This window comes from Bombina bombina, chromosome 2, assembly GCF_027579735.1.
Source record: "Bombina bombina isolate aBomBom1 chromosome 2, aBomBom1.pri, whole genome shotgun sequence".
Classification (NCBI taxonomy): Eukaryota; Metazoa; Chordata; class Amphibia; order Anura; family Bombinatoridae; genus Bombina; species Bombina bombina.
The window spans coordinates 363140661-363161412 of record NC_069500.1 but is presented as its reverse complement, the minus strand read 5'-3'; the positions used below and the strand labels follow the sequence as shown (position 1 = coordinate 363161412).

The 20752-nt window shown below is 50.2% G+C and overlaps 1 protein-coding gene across 1 annotated transcript in view; it reads left to right on the top strand.

The window, feature by feature from the left end:
• ABCB9 (ATP binding cassette subfamily B member 9) overlaps nt 1-20752 on the top strand; it is a 193796-nt gene that overhangs the window by 85320 nt on the left and 87724 nt on the right. The window contains exons 9-10 of the mRNA XM_053699772.1: nt 17276-17435; nt 17970-18106. Of these exons, the coding sequence (XP_053555747.1) occupies nt 17276-17435; nt 17970-18106 (297 nt within the window). The remainder of the gene's footprint in view (nt 1-17275; nt 17436-17969; nt 18107-20752) is intronic.

Here is a 20752-nt window from a genome sequence, read left to right as displayed (position 1 = left end):
GTACAGGACAGCCAAGGTAAGCTTAAACAGGGAGAAGTGAGCACAGAGCAGCCAAGTTAAGCTTAGACAGGGGGAAGTGAGCACATGGCAGCCAAGGTAAGCTTAGGCAGGGGAAGTGAGCACAGGGCAAAGAATGTTAGCTTAGACAGGGAAGTGAGTGCAGGGCATACAAATTCAGCTTAGGCAGGAGGAAAAGAGCACAGGGCAGCCAAGGTAAGCTTAGTCAGGAGGAAGTGAGCACAGGCCAGCCAATGTAAGCTTAGGCAGGAGGAAGTGAGCACAGGGCAGCCAAGGTAAGCTTAAACAGGGGGAAGTAAGCACAGAGCAGCCAAGGTAAGCTTAGACAGGGGGAAGTGAGCATAGGGCAGCCAAGGGTAAGCTTAAGCAGGGGGAAGTGAACACAGGGCAGCCAAGGTAAGCTTAGGCAGGAGGAAGTGAGCACAGGGCAGCCAAGGTTAGCTTAGGCAGGGGGAAGTGATCACATGGCATACAAGGTAAGCTTAGGCAGGGGGAAGTGAGCACAGAGCAGCCAAGGTAAGCTTAGACAGGGGTAAGTGAGCACAGGGCAGCCAAGGTTAGCTTAGGCAGGATGAAGTGAGTACAGGACAGCCAAGGTAAGCTTAAACAGGGAGAAGTGAGCACAGAGCAGCCAAGTTAAGCTTAGACAGGGGGAAGTGAGCACATGGCAGCCAAGGTAAGCTTAGGCAGGGGAAGTGAGCACAGGGCAAAGAATGTTAGCTTAGACAGGGAAGTGAGTGCAGGGCATACAAATTCAGCTTAGGCAGGAGGAAAAGAGCACAGGGCAGCCAAGGTAAGTTTAGTCAGGAGGAAGTGAGCACAGGCCAGCCAATGTAAGCTTAGGCAGGAGGAAGTGAGCACAGGGCAGCCAAGGTAAGCTTAAACAGGGGGAAGTAAGCACAGAGCAGCCAAGGTAAGCTTAGACAGGGGGAAGTGAGCACATGGCAGCCAAGGGTAAGCTTAAGCAGGGGGAAGTGAGCACAGGGCAGCCAAGGTAAGCTTAGGCAGGAGGAAGTGAGCACAGGGCAGCCAAGGTTAGCTTAGGCAGGGGGAAGTGATCACATGGCATACAAGGTAAGCTTAGGCAGGGGGAAGTGAGCACAGAGCAGCCAAGGTAAGCTTAGACAGGGGTAAGTGAGCACAGGGCAGCCAAGGTTAGCTTAGGCAGGAGGAAGTGAGTACAGGACAGCCAAGGTAAGCTTAAACAGGGAGAAGTGAGCACAGAGCAGCCAAGTTAAGCTTAGACAGGGGGAAGTGAGCACATGGCAGCCAAGGTAAGCTTAGGCAGGGGAAGTGAGCACAGGGCAAAGAATGTTAGCTTAGACAGGGAAGTGAGTGCAGGGCATACAAATTCAGCTTAGGCAGGAGGAAAAGAGCACAGGGCAGCCAAGGTAAGCTTAGTCAGGAGGAAGTGAGCACAGGCCAGCCAATGTAAGCGTAGGCAGGAGGAAGTGAGCACAGGGCAGCCAAGGTAAGCTTAAACAGGGGGAAGTAAGCACAGAGCAGCCAAGGTAAGCGTAGACAGGGGGAAGTGAGCACAGGGCAGCCAAAGGTAAGCTTAAGCAGGGGGAAGTGAGCACAGGGCAGCCAAGGTAAGCTTAAACAGGGAGAAGTGAGCACAGAGCAGCCAAGGTAAGCGTAGACAGGGGGAAGTGAACACAGAGCAGCCAAGTTAAGCTTAGACAGGGGGAAGTAAGCACATGGCAGCCAAGGTAAGCTTAGGCAGGGGAAGTGAGCACAGGGCAAAGAATGTTAGCTTAGACAGGGAAGTGAGTGCATGGCATACAAATTCAGCTTAGGCAGGAGGAAAAGAGCACAGGGCAGCCAAGGTAAGCTTAGTCAGGAGGAAGTGAGCACAGGCCAGCCAATGTAAGCTTAGGCAGGAGGAAGTGAGCACAGGGCAGCCAAGGTAAGCTTAAACAGGGGGAAGTAAGCACAGAGCAGCCAAGGCAAGCTTAGACAGGGGGAAGTGAGCACAGGGCAGCCAAGGGTAAGCTTAAGCAGGGGGAAGTGAGCACAGGGCAGCCAAGGTAAGTTTAGGCAGGAGAAAGTGAGCACAGGGCAGCCAAGGTTAGCTTAGGCAGGGGGAAGTGATCACATGGCATACAAGGTAAGCTTAGGCAGGGGGAAGTGAGCACAGAGCAGCCAAGGTAAGCTTAGACAGGGGTAAGTGAGCACAGGGCAGCCAAGGTTAGCTTAGGCAGGAGGAAGTGAGTACAGGACAGCCAAGGTAAGCTTAAACAGGGAGAAGTGAGCACAGAGCAGCCAAGTTAAGCTTAGACAGGGGGAAGTGAGCACATGGCAGCCAAGGTAAGCTTAGGCAGGGGAAGTGAGCACAGGGCAAAGAATGTTAGCTTAGACAGGGAAGTGAGTGCAGGGCATACAAATTCAGCTTAGGCAGGAGGAAAAGAGCACAGGGCAGCCAAGGTAAGCTTAGTCAGGAGGAAGTGAGCACAGGCCAGCCAATGTAAGCTTAGGCAGGAGGAAGTGAGCACAGGGCAGCCAAGGTAAGCTTAAACAGGGGGAAGTAAGCACAGAGCAGCCAAGGTAAGCTTAGACAGGGGGAAGTGAGCACAGGGCAGCCAAGGGTAAGCTTAAGCAGGGGGAAGTGAGCACAGGGCAGCCAAGGTAAGCTTAGGCAGGAGGAAGTGAGCACAGGGCAGCCAAGGTTAGCTTAGGCAGGGGGAAGTGAGCACATGGCATACAAGGTAAGCTTAGGCAGGGGGAAGTGAGCACAGAGCAGCCAAGGTAAGCTTAGACAGGGCAGCCAAGGTTAGCTTAGGCAGGAGGAAGTGAGCACAGGACAGCCAAGGTAAGCTTAGACAGGGGTAAGTGAGCACAAGGCAGCCAAGGTAAGCTTAGGCAGGGGGACGTGAGCACAGGGCAGCCAAGGTAAGCTTAAGCAGGGGTAAGTGAGCACAGGGCAGCCAAGGTAAGCTTAGGCAGGAGGAAGTGAGCACAGGGCAGCCAAGGTTTGCTTAGGCAGGGGGAAGTGAGCACAGGGCATATAAGGTAAGCTTAGGCAGGGGGAAGTGAGCACAGTGCAGAGAAAGTTAGCTAGGTCAGAGGGAAGTGAGTGTAGTCTGGGCAAGGTAAGATTAGGCAGGGGGAAGTGAGCACAGAGCAGCCAAGGTAAGCTTAGACAGGGGGAAGTGAGCACAGGGCAAAGAAGGTTAGCTTAGACAGGGAAGTGAGTGCAGGGCATACAAATTCAGCTTAGACAGGAGGAAGAGAGCACAGGGCAGCCAAGGTAAGCTTAGGCAGGGGGAAGTGAGCACAGGCCAGCCAATGTAAGCTTAGGCAGGAGGAAGTGAGCACAGGGCAGCCAAGGTAAGCTTAAACAGGGGGAAGTAAGCACAGAGCAGCCAAGGCAAGCTTAGACAGGGGGAAGTGAGCACAGGGCAGCCAAGGGTAAGCTTAAGCAGGGGGAAGTGAGCACAGGGCAGCCAAGGTAAGCTTAAACAGGGGGAAGTAAGCACAGAGCAGCCAAGGTAAGCTTAGGCAGGAGGAAGTGAGTACAGGGCAGCCAAGGTTTGCTTAGGCAGGAGGAAGTGAGCACATGGCATACAAGGTAAGCTTAGGCAGGGAAGTGAGTGCAGGGCATACAAATTCAGCTTAGACAGGAGGAAGAGAGCACAGGGCAGCCAAGGTAAGCTTAGGCAGGGGGAAGTGAGCACAGGCCAGCCAATGTAAGCTTAAACAGGGGGAAGTGAGCACAGAGCAGCCAAGGTAAGCTTAGGCAGGGGGAAGTGAGCACAGGGCAGCCAAGGTAAGCTTAAGCAGGAGGTAGTGAGCACAGGGCAGCCAAGGTAAACTTAGGCAGGAGGAAGTGAGTACAGGGCAGCCAAGGTTTGCTTTGGCAGGAGGAAGTGAGCACATGGCATACAAGGTAAGCTTAGGCAGGGGGAAGTGAGCATAGGGCAGAGAAGGTTAGCTTGGTCAGAGGGAAGTGAGTGTAGTCAGGGCAAGGTAAGCTTAGGCAGGAGGAAGTGAGCACAGGACAGCCAAAGTAAGCTTAAGCAGGGGGAAGTGCGCACAGGGCAGCGAAGGTAAGCTTAGACAGGGGGAAGTGAGCACAGAGCAGCCAAGGTAAGCTTAAACAGGGGGAAGTGAGCACAGAGCAGCCAAGGTAAGCTTAGACAGGGGGAAGTGAGCACAGGGCAAAGAAGGTTAGCTTAGACAGGGAAGTGAGTGCAGGGCATACAAATTCAGCTTAGGCAGGAGGAAGAGAGCACAGGGCAGCCAAGGTGAGCTTAGTGAGGAGGAAGTGAGCACAGGACAGCCAAGGTAAGCTTAAACAGGGGGAAGTGAGCACAGGGCAGCCAAGGTAAGCTTAGGCAGGGGGAAGTGAGCACAGGGCAGCCAAGATAAGCTTAGGCAGGGGGAAGTGAGCACATGGCAGCCAAGGTAAACTTAGGCAGGAGGAAGTGAGCACAGGGCAGCCAAGGTTTTCTTAGGCAGGAGAAAGTGACCACATGGCATACAAGGTAAGCTTAGGCAGGGGGAAGTGAGCACAGGGCAGAGAAGGTTAGCTTGGTCAGAGGGAAGTGAGTGCAGTCTGGGCAGGGTAAGCTTAGGCAGGAGGAAGTGAGCACAGGACAGCCAAGGTAAGCTTAAACAGGGAGAAGTGAGCACAGAGCAGCCAAGGTAAGCTTGGACAAGGGGAAGTGAGCACAGGGCAGCCAAGGTAAGCTTAGGCAGGGGGAAGTGAGCACAGGGCAGCCAAGGTAAGCTTAAGCAGGAGGAATTGAGCACAGGGCAGCCAAGGTAAACTTAGGCAGGAGGAAGTGAGCACAGGGCAGCCAAGGTTTGCTTAGGCAGGGGGAAGTGAGCATAGGGCAGAGAAGTTAGCTTGGTCAGAGGGAAGTGAGTGTAGTCTGGGCAAGGTAAGCTTAGGTAGGGGGAAGTGAGCACAGAACAGCCAAGGTAAGCTTAGACAGGGGGAAGGGAGCACAGAGCAGCCAAGGTAAGCTTAGACAGGGGGAAGTGAGCACAGAGCAGCCAAGGTAAGCTTAGACAGGGGGAAGTGAGCACAGAGCAGCCAAGGTAAGCTTAGGCAGGGGGAAGTGAGCACAGGGCAAAGAAGGTTAGCTTAGACAGGGAAGTGAGTGGAGGGCATACAAATTCAGCTTAGGCAGGAGGAAGAGAGCACAGGGCAGCCAAGGTAAGCTTAGTCAAGAGGAAATGAGCACAGGCCAGCCAAGGTAAGCTTAAACAGGGGGAAGTGAGCACAGAGCAGCCAAGGTAAGCTTAGGCAGGGGGAAGTGAGCACAGGGCAGCCAAGGTAAGCTTAGGCAGGGGGAAGTGAGCACAGGTCAGCCAAGGTAAGCTTAGGCAGGGGGAAGTGAGCACAGGGCAGCCAAGGTAAACTTAGGCAGGAGGAAGTGAGCACAGGGCAGCCAAGGTTTGCTTAGGCAGGGGGAAGTGAGCACATGGCATACAAGGTAAGCTTAGGCAGGGGGAAGTGAGCATAGGGCAGAGAAGGTTAGCTTGGTCAGAGGGAAGTGAGTGTAGTCTGGGCAAGGTAAGCTTAGGCAGGAGGAAGTGAGCACAGGGCAGCCAAGGTAAGCTTAAACAGGGAGAAGTGAGCACAGAGCAGCCAAGGTAAGCTTAGACAGGGGGAAGTGAGCACAGGGCAGCCAAGGTAAGCTTAGGCAGGGGGAAGTGAGCACAGGGCAGCCAAGGTAAGCTTAGACAGGGGGAAGTGAGCACAGAGCAGCCAAGGTAAGCTTAAACATGGGGAAGTGAGCACAGAGCAGCCAAGGTAAGCTTAGACAGGGGGAAGTGAGCACAGGTCAAAGAAGGTTAGCTAAGACAGGGAAGTGAGTGCAGGGCATACAAATTCAGCTTAGGCAGGAGGAAGAGAGCACAGGGCAGCCAAGGTAAGCTTAGTGAGGAGGAAGTGAGCACAGGCCAGCCAAGGTAAGCTTAAACAGGGGGAAGTGAGCACAGAGCAGCCAAGGTAAGCTTAGGCAGGGGGAAGTGAGCACAGGGCAGCTAAGGTAAGCTTAGGCAGGGGGAAGTGAGCACGTGGCAGCCAAGGTAAACTTAGGCAGGAGGAAGTGAGCACAGGACAGCCAAGGTTTTATTAGGCAGGAGGAAGTGAGCACATGGCATACAAGGTAAGCTTAGGCAGGGGGAAGTGAGCACAGGGCAGAGAAGGTTAGCTTGGTCAGAGGGAAGTGAGTGTAGTCTGGGCAAGGTAAGCTTAGGCAGGAGGAAGTGAGCACAGGACAGCCAAGGTAAGCTTAAACAGGGAGAAGTGAGCACAGAGCAGCCAAGGTAAGCTTAGACAGGGGGAAGTGAGCACAGGGCAGCCAAGGTAAGCTTAGGCAGGGGGAAGTGAGCACAGGGCAGCCAAGGTAAGCTTAGGCAGGAGGAAGTGAGCACAGGGCAGCCAAGGTTTGCTTAGGCAGGGGGAAGTGAGCATAGGGCAGAGAAGTTAGCTTGGTCAGAGGGAAGTGAGTGTAGTCTGGGCAAGGTAAGCTTAGGCAGGGGGAAGTGATCACAGAGCAGCCAAGGTAAGCTTAGACAGGGGGAAGTGAGCACAGAGCAGCCAAGGTAAGCTTAGACAGGGGGAAGTGAGCACAGAGCAGTCAAGGTAAGCTTAGACAGGGGGAAGTGAGCACAGGGCAGCCAAGGTAAGCTTAGGCAGGGGGAAGTGAGCACAGGGCAAAGAAGGTTAGCTTAGACAGGGAAGTGAGTGCAGGGCATACAAATTCAGCTTAGGCAGGGGAAGTGAGCACAGGGCAGAGTAGGTTAGCTTGGTCAGTGGAAAGTGAGTGTAGTCTGGGCAAGGTAAGCTTAGGCTGGGGGAAGTGAGCACAGATCAGCCAAGGTAAGCGTAGACAGGGGGAAGTGAACACAGAGCAGCCAAGTTAAGCTTAGACAGGGGGAAGTGAGCACATGGCAGCCAAGGTAAGCTTAGGCAGGGGAAGTGAGCACAGGGCAAAGAATGTTAGCTTAGACAGGGAAGTGAGTGCAGGGCATACAAATTCAGCTTAGGCAGGAGGAAAAGAGCACAGGGCAGCCAAGGTAAGCTTAGTCAGGAGGAAGTGAGCACAGGCCAGCCAATGTAAGCTTAGGCAGGAGGAAGTGAGCACAGGGCAGCCAAGGTAAGCTTAAACAGGGGGAAGTAAGCACAGAGCAGGCAAAGGTAAGCTTAGACAGGGGGAAGTGAGCATAGGGCAGCCAAGGGTAAGCTTAAGCAGGGGGAAGTGAGCACAGGGCAGCCAAGGTAAGCTTAGGCAGGAGGAAGTGAGCACAGGGCAGCCAAGGTTAGCTTAGGCAGGGGGAAGTGATCACATGGCATACAAGGTAAGCTTAGGCAGGGGGAAGTGAGCACAGAGCAGCCAAGGTAAGCTTAGACAGGGGTAAGTGAGCACAGGGCAGCCAAGGTTAGCTTAGGCAGGATGAAGTGAGTACAGGACAGCCAAGGTAAGCTTAAACAGGGAGAAGTGAGCACAGAGCAGCCAAGTTAAGCTTAGACAGGGGGAAGTGAGCACATGGCAGCCAAGGTAAGCTTAGGCAGGGGAAGTGAGCACAGGGCAAAGAATGTTAGCTTAGACAGGGAAGTGAGTGCAGGGCATACAAATTCAGCTTAGGCAGGAGGAAAAGAGCACAGGGCAGCCAAGGTAAGCTTAGTCAGGAGGAAGTGAGCACAGGCCAGCCAATGTAAGCTTAGGCAGGAGGAAGTGAGCACAGGGCAGCCAAGGTAAGCTTAAACAGGGGGAAGTAAGCACAGAGCAGCCAAGGTAAGCTTAGACAGGGGGAAGTGAGCATAGGGCAGCCAAGGGTAAGCTTAAGCAGGGGGAAGTGAACACAGGGCAGCCAAGGTAAGCTTAGGCAGGAGGAAGTGAGCACAGGGCAGCCAAGGTTAGCTTAGGCAGGGGGAAGTGATCACATGGCATACAAGGTAAGCTTAGGCAGGGGGAAGTGAGCACAGAGCAGCCAAGGTAAGCTTAGACAGGGGTAAGTGAGCACAGGGCAGCCAAGGTTAGCTTAGGCAGGATGAAGTGAGTACAGGACAGCCAAGGTAAGCTTAAACAGGGAGAAGTGAGCACAGAGCAGCCAAGTTAAGCTTAGACAGGGGGAAGTGAGCACATGGCAGCCAAGGTAAGCTTAGGCAGGGGAAGTGAGCACAGGGCAAAGAATGTTAGCTTAGACAGGGAAGTGAGTGCAGGGCATACAAATTCAGCTTAGGCAGGAGGAAAAGAGCACAGGGCAGCCAAGGTAAGTTTAGTCAGGAGGAAGTGAGCACAGGCCAGCCAATGTAAGCTTAGGCAGGAGGAAGTGAGCACAGGGCAGCCAAGGTAAGCTTAAACAGGGGGAAGTAAGCACAGAGCAGCCAAGGTAAGCTTAGACAGGGGGAAGTGAGCACATGGCAGCCAAGGGTAAGCTTAAGCAGGGGGAAGTGAGCACAGGGCAGCCAAGGTAAGCTTAGGCAGGAGGAAGTGAGCACAGGGCAGCCAAGGTTAGCTTAGGCAGGGGGAAGTGATCACATGGCATACAAGGTAAGCTTAGGCAGGGGGAAGTGAGCACAGAGCAGCCAAGGTAAGCTTAGACAGGGGTAAGTGAGCACAGGGCAGCCAAGGTTAGCTTAGGCAGGAGGAAGTGAGTACAGGACAGCCAAGGTAAGCTTAAACAGGGAGAAGTGAGCACAGAGCAGCCAAGTTAAGCTTAGACAGGGGGAAGTGAGCACATGGCAGCCAAGGTAAGCTTAGGCAGGGGAAGTGAGCACAGGGCAAAGAATGTTAGCTTAGACAGGGAAGTGAGTGCAGGGCATACAAATTCAGCTTAGGCAGGAGGAAAAGAGCACAGGGCAGCCAAGGTAAGCTTAGTCAGGAGGAAGTGAGCACAGGCCAGCCAATGTAAGCGTAGGCAGGAGGAAGTGAGCACAGGGCAGCCAAGGTAAGCTTAAACAGGGGGAAGTAAGCACAGAGCAGCCAAGGTAAGCTTAGACAGGGGGAAGTGAGCACAGGGCAGCCAAAGGTAAGCTTAAGCAGGGGGAAGTGAGCACAGGGCAGCCAAGGTAAGCTTAAACAGGGAGAAGTGAGCACAGAGCAGCCAAGGTAAGCGTAGACAGGGGGAAGTGAACACAGAGCAGCCAAGTTAAGCTTAGACAGGGGGAAGTAAGCACATGGCAGCCAAGGTAAGCTTAGGCAGGGGAAGTGAGCACAGGGCAAAGAATGTTAGCTTAGACAGGGAAGTGAGTGCATGGCATACAAATTCAGCTTAGGCAGGAGGAAAAGAGCACAGGGCAGCCAAGGTAAGCTTAGTCAGGAGGAAGTGAGCACAGGCCAGCCAATGTAAGCTTAGGCAGGAGGAAGTGAGCACAGGGCAGCCAAGGTAAGCTTAAACAGGGGGAAGTAAGCACAGAGCAGCCAAGGCAAGCTTAGACAGGGGGAAGTGAGCACAGGGCAGCCAAGGGTAAGCTTAAGCAGGGGGAAGTGAGCACAGGGCAGCCAAGGTAAGTTTAGGCAGGAGAAAGTGAGCACAGGGCAGCCAAGGTTAGCTTAGGCAGGGGGAAGTGATCACATGGCATACAAGGTAAGCTTAGGCAGGGGGAAGTGAGCACAGAGCAGCCAAGGTAAGCTTAGACAGGGGTAAGTGAGCACAGGGCAGCCAAGGTTAGCTTAGGCAGGAGGAAGTGAGTACAGGACAGCCAAGGTAAGCTTAAACAGGGAGAAGTGAGCACAGAGCAGCCAAGTTAAGCTTAGACAGGGGGAAGTGAGCACATGGCAGCCAAGGTAAGCTTAGGCAGGGGAAGTGAGCACAGGGCAAAGAATGTTAGCTTAGACAGGGAAGTGAGTGCAGGGCATACAAATTCAGCTTAGGCAGGAGGAAAAGAGCACAGGGCAGCCAAGGTAAGCTTAGTCAGGAGGAAGTGAGCACAGGCCAGCCAATGTAAGCTTAGGCAGGAGGAAGTGAGCACAGGGCAGCCAAGGTAAGCTTAAACAGGGGGAAGTAAGCACAGAGCAGCCAAGGTAAGCTTAGACAGGGGGAAGTGAGCACAGGGCAGCCAAGGGTAAGCTTAAGCAGGGGGAAGTGAGCACAGGGCAGCCAAGGTAAGCTTAGGCAGGAGGAAGTGAGCACAGGGCAGCCAAGGTTAGCTTAGGCAGGGGGAAGTGAGCACATGGCATACAAGGTAAGCTTAGGCAGGGGGAAGTGAGCACAGAGCAGCCAAGGTAAGCTTAGACAGGGCAGCCAAGGTTAGCTTAGGCAGGAGGAAGTGAGCACAGGACAGCCAAGGTAAGCTTAGACAGGGGTAAGTGAGCACAAGGCAGCCAAGGTAAGCTTAGGCAGGGGGACGTGAGCACAGGGCAGCCAAGGTAAGCTTAAGCAGGGGTAAGTGAGCACAGGGCAGCCAAGGTAAGCTTAGGCAGGAGGAAGTGAGCACAGGGCAGCCAAGGTTTGCTTAGGCAGGGGGAAGTGAGCACAGGGCATATAAGGTAAGCTTAGGCAGGGGGAAGTGAGCACAGTGCAGAGAAAGTTAGCTAGGTCAGAGGGAAGTGAGTGTAGTCTGGGCAAGGTAAGATTAGGCAGGGGGAAGTGAGCACAGAGCAGCCAAGGTAAGCTTAGACAGGGGGAAGTGAGCACAGGGCAAAGAAGGTTAGCTTAGACAGGGAAGTGAGTGCAGGGCATACAAATTCAGCTTAGACAGGAGGAAGAGAGCACAGGGCAGCCAAGGTAAGCTTAGGCAGGGGGAAGTGAGCACAGGCCAGCCAATGTAAGCTTAGGCAGGAGGAAGTGAGCACAGGGCAGCCAAGGTAAGCTTAAACAGGGGGAAGTAAGCACAGAGCAGCCAAGGCAAGCTTAGACAGGGGGAAGTGAGCACAGGGCAGCCAAGGGTAAGCTTAAGCAGGGGGAAGTGAGCACAGGGCAGCCAAGGTAAGCTTAAACAGGGGGAAGTAAGCACAGAGCAGCCAAGGTAAGCTTAGGCAGGAGGAAGTGAGTACAGGGCAGCCAAGGTTTGCTTAGGCAGGAGGAAGTGAGCACATGGCATACAAGGTAAGCTTAGGCAGGGAAGTGAGTGCAGGGCATACAAATTCAGCTTAGACAGGAGGAAGAGAGCACAGGGCAGCCAAGGTAAGCTTAGGCAGGGGGAAGTGAGCACAGGCCAGCCAATGTAAGCTTAAACAGGGGGAAGTGAGCACAGAGCAGCCAAGGTAAGCTTAGGCAGGGGGAAGTGAGCACAGGGCAGCCAAGGTAAGCTTAAGCAGGAGGTAGTGAGCACAGGGCAGCCAAGGTAAACTTAGGCAGGAGGAAGTGAGTACAGGGCAGCCAAGGTTTGCTTTGGCAGGAGGAAGTGAGCACATGGCATACAAGGTAAGCTTAGGCAGGGGGAAGTGAGCATAGGGCAGAGAAGGTTAGCTTGGTCAGAGGGAAGTGAGTGTAGTCAGGGCAAGGTAAGCTTAGGCAGGAGGAAGTGAGCACAGGACAGCCAAAGTAAGCTTAAGCAGGGGGAAGTGCGCACAGGGCAGCGAAGGTAAGCTTAGACAGGGGGAAGTGAGCACAGAGCAGCCAAGGTAAGCTTAAACAGGGGGAAGTGAGCACAGAGCAGCCAAGGTAAGCTTAGACAGGGGGAAGTGAGCACAGGGCAAAGAAGGTTAGCTTAGACAGGGAAGTGAGTGCAGGGCATACAAATTCAGCTTAGGCAGGAGGAAGAGAGCACAGGGCAGCCAAGGTGAGCTTAGTGAGGAGGAAGTGAGCACAGGACAGCCAAGGTAAGCTTAAACAGGGGGAAGTGAGCACAGGGCAGCCAAGGTAAGCTTAGGCAGGGGGAAGTGAGCACAGGGCAGCCAAGATAAGCTTAGGCAGGGGGAAGTGAGCACATGGCAGCCAAGGTAAACTTAGGCAGGAGGAAGTGAGCACAGGGCAGCCAAGGTTTTCTTAGGCAGGAGAAAGTGACCACATGGCATACAAGGTAAGCTTAGGCAGGGGGAAGTGAGCACAGGGCAGAGAAGGTTAGCTTGGTCAGAGGGAAGTGAGTGCAGTCTGGGCAGGGTAAGCTTAGGCAGGAGGAAGTGAGCACAGGACAGCCAAGGTAAGCTTAAACAGGGAGAAGTGAGCACAGAGCAGCCAAGGTAAGCTTGGACAAGGGGAAGTGAGCACAGGGCAGCCAAGGTAAGCTTAGGCAGGGGGAAGTGAGCACAGGGCAGCCAAGGTAAGCTTAAGCAGGAGGAATTGAGCACAGGGCAGCCAAGGTAAACTTAGGCAGGAGGAAGTGAGCACAGGGCAGCCAAGGTTTGCTTAGGCAGGGGGAAGTGAGCATAGGGCAGAGAAGTTAGCTTGGTCAGAGGGAAGTGAGTGTAGTCTGGGCAAGGTAAGCTTAGGTAGGGGGAAGTGAGCACAGAACAGCCAAGGTAAGCTTAGACAGGGGGAAGGGAGCACAGAGCAGCCAAGGTAAGCTTAGACAGGGGGAAGTGAGCACAGAGCAGCCAAGGTAAGCTTAGACAGGGGGAAGTGAGCACAGAGCAGCCAAGGTAAGCTTAGGCAGGGGGAAGTGAGCACAGGGCAAAGAAGGTTAGCTTAGACAGGGAAGTGAGTGGAGGGCATACAAATTCAGCTTAGGCAGGAGGAAGAGAGCACAGGGCAGCCAAGGTAAGCTTAGTCAAGAGGAAATGAGCACAGGCCAGCCAAGGTAAGCTTAAACAGGGGGAAGTGAGCACAGAGCAGCCAAGGTAAGCTTAGGCAGGGGGAAGTGAGCACAGGGCAGCCAAGGTAAGCTTAGGCAGGGGGAAGTGAGCACAGGTCAGCCAAGGTAAGCTTAGGCAGGGGGAAGTGAGCACAGGGCAGCCAAGGTAAACTTAGGCAGGAGGAAGTGAGCACAGGGCAGCCAAGGTTTGCTTAGGCAGGGGGAAGTGAGCACATGGCATACAAGGTAAGCTTAGGCAGGGGGAAGTGAGCATAGGGCAGAGAAGGTTAGCTTGGTCAGAGGGAAGTGAGTGTAGTCTGGGCAAGGTAAGCTTAGGCAGGAGGAAGTGAGCACAGGGCAGCCAAGGTAAGCTTAAACAGGGAGAAGTGAGCACAGAGCAGCCAAGGTAAGCTTAGACAGGGGGAAGTGAGCACAGGGCAGCCAAGGTAAGCTTAGGCAGGGGGAAGTGAGCACAGGGCAGCCAAGGTAAGCTTAGACAGGGGGAAGTGAGCACAGAGCAGCCAAGGTAAGCTTAAACATGGGGAAGTGAGCACAGAGCAGCCAAGGTAAGCTTAGACAGGGGGAAGTGAGCACAGGTCAAAGAAGGTTAGCTAAGACAGGGAAGTGAGTGCAGGGCATACAAATTCAGCTTAGGCAGGAGGAAGAGAGCACAGGGCAGCCAAGGTAAGCTTAGTGAGGAGGAAGTGAGCACAGGCCAGCCAAGGTAAGCTTAAACAGGGGGAAGTGAGCACAGAGCAGCCAAGGTAAGCTTAGGCAGGGGGAAGTGAGCACAGGGCAGCTAAGGTAAGCTTAGGCAGGGGGAAGTGAGCACGTGGCAGCCAAGGTAAACTTAGGCAGGAGGAAGTGAGCACAGGACAGCCAAGGTTTTATTAGGCAGGAGGAAGTGAGCACATGGCATACAAGGTAAGCTTAGGCAGGGGGAAGTGAGCACAGGGCAGAGAAGGTTAGCTTGGTCAGAGGGAAGTGAGTGTAGTCTGGGCAAGGTAAGCTTAGGCAGGAGGAAGTGAGCACAGGACAGCCAAGGTAAGCTTAAACAGGGAGAAGTGAGCACAGAGCAGCCAAGGTAAGCTTAGACAGGGGGAAGTGAGCACAGGGCAGCCAAGGTAAGCTTAGGCAGGGGGAAGTGAGCACAGGGCAGCCAAGGTAAGCTTAGGCAGGAGGAAGTGAGCACAGGGCAGCCAAGGTTTGCTTAGGCAGGGGGAAGTGAGCATAGGGCAGAGAAGTTAGCTTGGTCAGAGGGAAGTGAGTGTAGTCTGGGCAAGGTAAGCTTAGGCAGGGGGAAGTGATCACAGAGCAGCCAAGGTAAGCTTAGACAGGGGGAAGTGAGCACAGAGCAGCCAAGGTAAGCTTAGACAGGGGGAAGTGAGCACAGAGCAGTCAAGGTAAGCTTAGACAGGGGGAAGTGAGCACAGGGCAGCCAAGGTAAGCTTAGGCAGGGGGAAGTGAGCACAGGGCAAAGAAGGTTAGCTTAGACAGGGAAGTGAGTGCAGGGCATACAAATTCAGCTTAGGCAGGAGGAAGAGAGCACAGGGCAGCCAAGGTAAGCTTAGTCAGGAGGAAGTGAGCAAAGGCCAGCCAAAGTAAGCTTAAACAGGGGGAAGTGAGCACAGAGCAGCCAAGGTAAGCTTAGGCAGGGGAAAGTGAGCACAGGGCAGCCAAGGTAAGCTTAAGCAGGGGGAAGTGAGCACAGGGCAGCCAAGGTAAGCTTAGGCAGGAGTAAGTGAGCACAGGGCAGCCAGGGTTAGCTTAGGCAGGGGGAAGTGAGCACATGGCATACAAGGTAAGCTGGCATACAAGGTAAGCTTAGGCAGGGGGAAGTGAGTACAGGGCAGAGAAGATTAGCTTGGTCTGAGGGAAGTGAGTGTAGTCTGGGCAAGGTAAGCTTAGGCAGGGGGAAGTGAGCACAGAGCAGCAAATGTAAGCTTAGACAGGGGGAAGTGAGCACAGAGCAGCCAAGGTAAGCTTAGACAGGGGTAAGTGAGCACAGGGCAGCCAAGGTAAGCTTAGGCAGGGGGAAGTGAGCTCAAGGCAGCCAAGGTAAGCTTAGGCAGGGGGAAGTGAGCACAGGGCAGCCAAGGTAAACTTAGGCAGGAGGAAGTGAGCACATGGCAGCCAAGGTTAGCTTAGGCAGGGGGAAGTGAGCACATGGCATACAAGGTAAGCTTAGACAGGGGGAAGTGAGCACAGGGCAGAGAAAGTTAACTTGGTCAGAGGGAAGTGAGTGTAGTCTGGGCAAGGTAAACTTAGACAGGGGGAAGTGAGCTCAGGGCAGCCAAGGTAAGCTTAGGCAGGAGTAAGTGAGCACAGGGCAGCCAAGGTTAGCTTAGGCAGGGGGAAGTGAGCACATGGCATTCAAGGTAAGCTGGCATACAAGGTAAGCTTAGGCAGGGGGAAGTGAGCTCAGGGCAGCCAAGGTAAGCTTAGGCAGGGGGAAGTGAGCTCAGGGCAGCCAAGGTAAGCTTAGGCAGGGGGAAGTGAGCACAGAGCAGCCAAGGAAAGCTTAGACAGGGGGAAGTGAGCACAGGGCAGCCAAGGTAAGCTTAGGCAGGGGGAAGTGAGCACAGGGCAGCCAAGGTTTGCTTAGGCAGGGGGAAGTGAGCACAGGGCAGCCAAGGTTTGCTTAGGCAGGGGGAAGTGAGCACATGGCAGCCAAGATAAGCTTAGGCAGCGGGAATTGAGCACATGGCAGTCAAGGTAAGCTTAGGAAGGAGGAAGTGAGCACAGGGCAGTCAAGGTACTCTTAGACAGGGGGAAGTGAGCACAGGGCAGCTAAGTCAAGCTTAGGCAGGGGGAAGTGAGCACAGGGCAGCCAAGGTTTTTTGCACACGCGTTAAGCCACTTAATCCAAACGGTTAAATCGCGTTCACGTATTCCCCATAGAAATTCAATGGAGAAGACAAATAGAAAGAAAAAAAACACTAAAATCCAAATATGTTGCGCAAAGCCCATGACATATTCTCCTCGAAAAGTGTACATGAAAATGCGAATATTTTATATTGTGAAAATGTTTTTGTAACTGAATATGTTCTAATTAATTCTAAATAAATATTTATCTATATATGTGATGATTTTTGGACTGATATATCTATTTATAGCGAGATATTTATATGAATATATATATATATATGTCTAGATATCTAGAGATCTATATCTCTTTGAAAATCCCTCTGAGATATAAGATTGTAATTTAAAATCTTTTCATTATCTTCATAGTTAAATATATCTCTATACATATAAATCCATGTTTCTCTATATACAGTATGTGTATGTATGTCAATGTAAAAATCTCTTTGTCTGCTTTTTTTTCCTAACACCCGAGATCGCACATCTTTGATCCCTTATAACTTTTGTGTGCAATATTTTTTTAAATAATTTTTATTATGTAATGTAATTTTTACTTTGTAATGTATTTTTGAAGTGTTTCATGAAAGTTTAATGTTGCACAAAACCATTAACTACAGCTCTTTGAGCGTGGAAAGGATTGTTGCGTAAAAGATGAATGCACGCTGTCAATCACTTTTTCAAGACTTATAATACTTGCGCAATGGAAATTGATTGCAAAAATCCCATATCGCGCTGGGAAAAATCATAACGCGCTACTTGTAATCTTGCCCCTTGTAACTACATGACATTTCTGTTGTGTTGCTATAGAATTAAATAGCTTTAAATAAACATTTTTAATATAACAATCTTAAGATGTTTACTGTCTCTTTAAAGTGAGATTATACTGTGAAATGTTCTCCCCCAATGATCCATTTTACCAGCTGAAGTATATTAAATGGTTGACAAATAGTGTATTTACCTTTGTTTTGTAATTTGAAATGTCTGCTGTTGTCTATAGAAACTACCAGCTATACTGAAAATATGAATACTGCAGTATTCTGTTTTAGAAAAGTTATGTTAACAGAATGCAGGAAGAGAATCACTGTCCAGTATTCTTGGGAGAGTGAGATCTATTTCTGTATCTGAAACAGCTAGTTTTTGCTCATTGAACCTAAACTCATAATAAACTTTGTGTATATAGAGAGATAACATTGGGAACACATTAAAGTGAAATACATTTCACAGTATATTGTCACTTTCATAGTGTGAAGCCTATCATATGCTTTATCAGTAAATAATCAAAGCATATTGCAAAGGTGTTTTTTTACTTCACATAAATAATCACTTAAAGACACAGACATATCCTGCAGTGTACGTCACATGTCCATAAAGGGGTTTTAGACCTATAAAAGCTTGAGTCTTGCGGAAAGGCATGCTATTTATTACTACTTGCCTCCCTCCAGAAGCCATGTGGCAACAGCGCAGTCTTGCCGCTCTTTTTAACCACATAAAGTAAAAAGGGGATGCCAGCTGTCGTTAAGGGGTTAAACATTTTATATTACAATCTCAAAGACTTTATTGCCCCTTTAAGTAAATTCAGTTTAGGGGTTAGACAGGGAAAGTGTGAGGGAGAAGGGTGAGTGAAATTTTAATGAACTTGCTGTGCCAAAATGCCAGAAATACGTCAGACCTCATCAGGACTTTCATCCTGCCCTGCATTATTGCACTACTGAGCCTTCTTATATTGTGCAATATATCATGATATTGTCATTGCAGATTTCCATTGTCAGCCAAGAGCCTGTGTTGTTTACTGGTTCCATTCAGAATAACATTTCCTATGGTCTGAATTCTGTACCCCTGGAGCTCATTGTAAGTGCTGCTGAGAAAGCAAATGCTCACACTTTCATCACAGAGCTTCAGGGTGGATATAACACAGGTAATATACTTTGATGCTATTCTCAACCGTATCTTTTTTCATTGTTTTTCTCTCATCTTAGTAGTAATCAATGCCATTTTTTCTTTAAATACTACTAGACATTTAATATTTTGCACACCTATACATGTAGTAAAAATATTAGCTTATTATATATATATTTATATATATATATATATATATATATATATATATATAAATATAATTTTAGGATACCAACACAAATCAAATATTATTAATATATATTATTAACATATTGATATACAGAAATATTAATAAAAAGAGATAGTTTTATAAATAATATCAGTTACACCTTGTCCGATATTATCTTCAAGACCAGTCAATGGTTCACAAATTAAGGAGCCACACAAAATATTGAGAAACCAGCCATCCAATATTTTTAAGAGCCAATTAATTATATTTTTTTCCAGAGTTTTAGGAGCCATGACACCTTGGTTCCTGGGATTGTCAAGCCTTATCTTAAAACATCAGCTTTTGGTGCTTTGATATAGCTGATTTGCTGTCTTCTGATTTCAGAAACTGGAGAGAAAGGTACTCAGTTGTCTGGCGGTCAGAAACAAAGAGTAGCCATTGCACGGTCTCTAATCCGTAATCCGACCGTTCTCATATTGGATGAAGCTACCAGTGCACTTGATGCAGAAACTGAGCATGTAGTAAGTAACAGACAATAGATGCAAATTGCATGTATATATATTTTTATATAGGTTTTGTGCAGTGGCGTATTTAGGTTTTGTGCTGCCCTAGGCACTCAAAATTCCGCTAAATCCCCCCCCCCTAAAAAGTTTTAGGCCTTTTTCCCCTTAATATTTTTTTGGGTCAGTGTGTAAAAAAAAATGTGTTTGTTTTTGCATAACAATTCAAAAGAAAATGGCTAGAAAAACACTTGCATACAGGTGGGTTAAATTGCATGCATCTCATACCATTTCTCCCTAAAAGAAGGGAGAGAAAAGAAGGGGAGGGGAGAAAAGGGAGGGAAAGTAAAGAAGGAAGGGGGAGAGAGAGAGAGAGAGAGAGAGAGAGAGAGAGAGAAGAGAAAAGTGGGGATGGAAACAAAGGAGTGAAAGAAGGGAGCAAGGGAGGAAGTTGAGGGAAAAAAGGGAGGGAGGGAGGGAAAGAAGGGAGGGAGTTGAGGGAGGAAGGGAGGGGAGAAAAGGGAGGGAAAGTAAAGAAGGAAGGGGGAGAGAGAGAGAGAGAGAGAAGAGAAAAGTGGGGATGGAAACAAAGGAGTGAAAGAAGGGAGCAAGGGAGGAAGTTGAGGGAAAAAAGGGAGGGAGAAAGGGAAAGAAGGGAGAGGGGAAGGGAGGGAAAGAAGAATACACTTTGAAACAATCACTGCCCTTCACATGCAACAACATATAGTAATTACCATCATTCAAGTAATCAAACTTTTTAAGTGTCCGTTTACCTTTTACTCCGTGGGTTCATGAATGCAGAGAAAGCTAGCTATTAGTAGCTAACATACATTAGCGCTGAGAGTTTATGATTAGACATCACAAGCTGATCCAAACAGTGCACAGACACAACCAGTCTGTTAGTTACTAAGACCTGCAATAAGCACTGCGCTGGAGGCAGCATATCGGCACAAGGTCTTCTCCTCCAGCATCACATTGTAAGCATATCCCCGGGCAACGGTTTAAAGCAGCACTGCCTGTAAAGAGCGAACTTAATCAGCGCACGTGCCTTGTCTTCTCTGTAAAAGCCTGCACTTTATCGCTCAATGTACTGTGTGCTGGCTTTTAGAGAGCGGATAGGGCAGATGTGCTGCCCCTCCCAAATCTGCTGCCCTAGGCAACGGCCTTGTTGGCCTAGGCCATAATACGCCCTTGGTTTTGTGCTATTAGAAGAAGAAAAAATACAACATTCTTTTAGTTTATTTTATTGTATTAAAAGTAAATGCATATGTATTTGCCTGGTCTTTTCAAACAGTAGCTCAAGGCTGTCCAATTGGGCTAAAATGCTGATTGGTCAGACACACTGTTCCCTCTAAGTGAAAGTAAAGTGTGCACAAGAGTTGCAGGCAAGTTTTTTGGTAATTTTTTAATATTTTATTTTTTTTTAAATGAGAAAGAGGTGCAGCGTGTAACCTACTGCAGGACTAGCGCTGGCAGTTCAGTGGTTATTTATTTTCCATTTTCAGCAATGGCTACCCTATCCGCTCTCTCAAAAAGCCTGCACACAGTACAGTGAGTGCTACAGTGTGCATGGTTTTAGATAGAGGATAGAGCAGATAGGGCGGTGTGTGAGGAGCCTTATTGCTGAAGTGAAAACAAGAAACTGGACCCCCCCCCCCCCCCCCGTAGAAATGTAGGCTGTTGCATCTCTCTCTGGTGCCCTGGGGTAAAGGTAAGAGACTGTATCGAGTGTGTGTATGAGAAAGTGTATATCTGTGTGTATGTGTGAGAGAGTGTGTATATCTGTGTGAGACTGCATATCTGTGTGTGATAAAGAGTGGATGTGTTTGTGGATGTGTGAGAGTGCATCTGTGTGTATTTTTATCTGTGTGAGTGTGTGTGTGAGAGAGAGAGATTGTGTCTGTGTGTGTGTGTGATAGTTTATCTGTATGTGAGGCTATCTGTGTGTGTATCAGAGTTTGTGTGTATCTGTGTGTGCTACAGAGAGTGTATCAATCTCTGTCAGTGCATGCATATGAGAGAGAGTATCTGTGTGTGAGAGAGAGTGTGTATCTCTGTGTGTGTGACAGAGAGTGTGTAACTCTGTGTGTTTGACAGAGAGTGAGTGTTTCTGTGTGTGTTTGTGTGTGTGTGAGAGAGAGAGTAAATATCTGTGTGTATGAAAGTATGGGGCCTATCTATCAAGCTCCGAATGGAGCTTGATGCCCCGTGTTTCTGGCAAGCCTGCAGGCTCGCCAGAAACAGCAGTTATGAAGCAGCGGTCTAAAGACAGCTGCTTCATAACCCTGTCCTCCTGCTCTGATGAGGCGGACAGGAATCGCCGGAATTCAACCCGATCCAGTACGATCGGGTTGATTGACACCCCCTGCTGGCGGCCGCGAGCTCTTGTGAGCTGCTAAGGAGAGCGTATTGCTTTCCGCATTCATCGATGTCTGTCGGACCTGATCCGCACTGTCGGATGAGGTCCGACAGACATTTGATAAATAGGCCTCTATGTGAGTATGTATCTGTGTGTATGAGAATATGTGTTTGTGTATCTGTGTGTGTCAGCGGCAGTGGCGTATTTAGGTTTTGTGCTGCCCTAGGCACTCAAAATTCCGCTGCTCCCCCCTTAAAGGTTTTAGGCCTTTTGTCCCCTTAATATTTTTTTGGGTCAGTGTGTAAAAA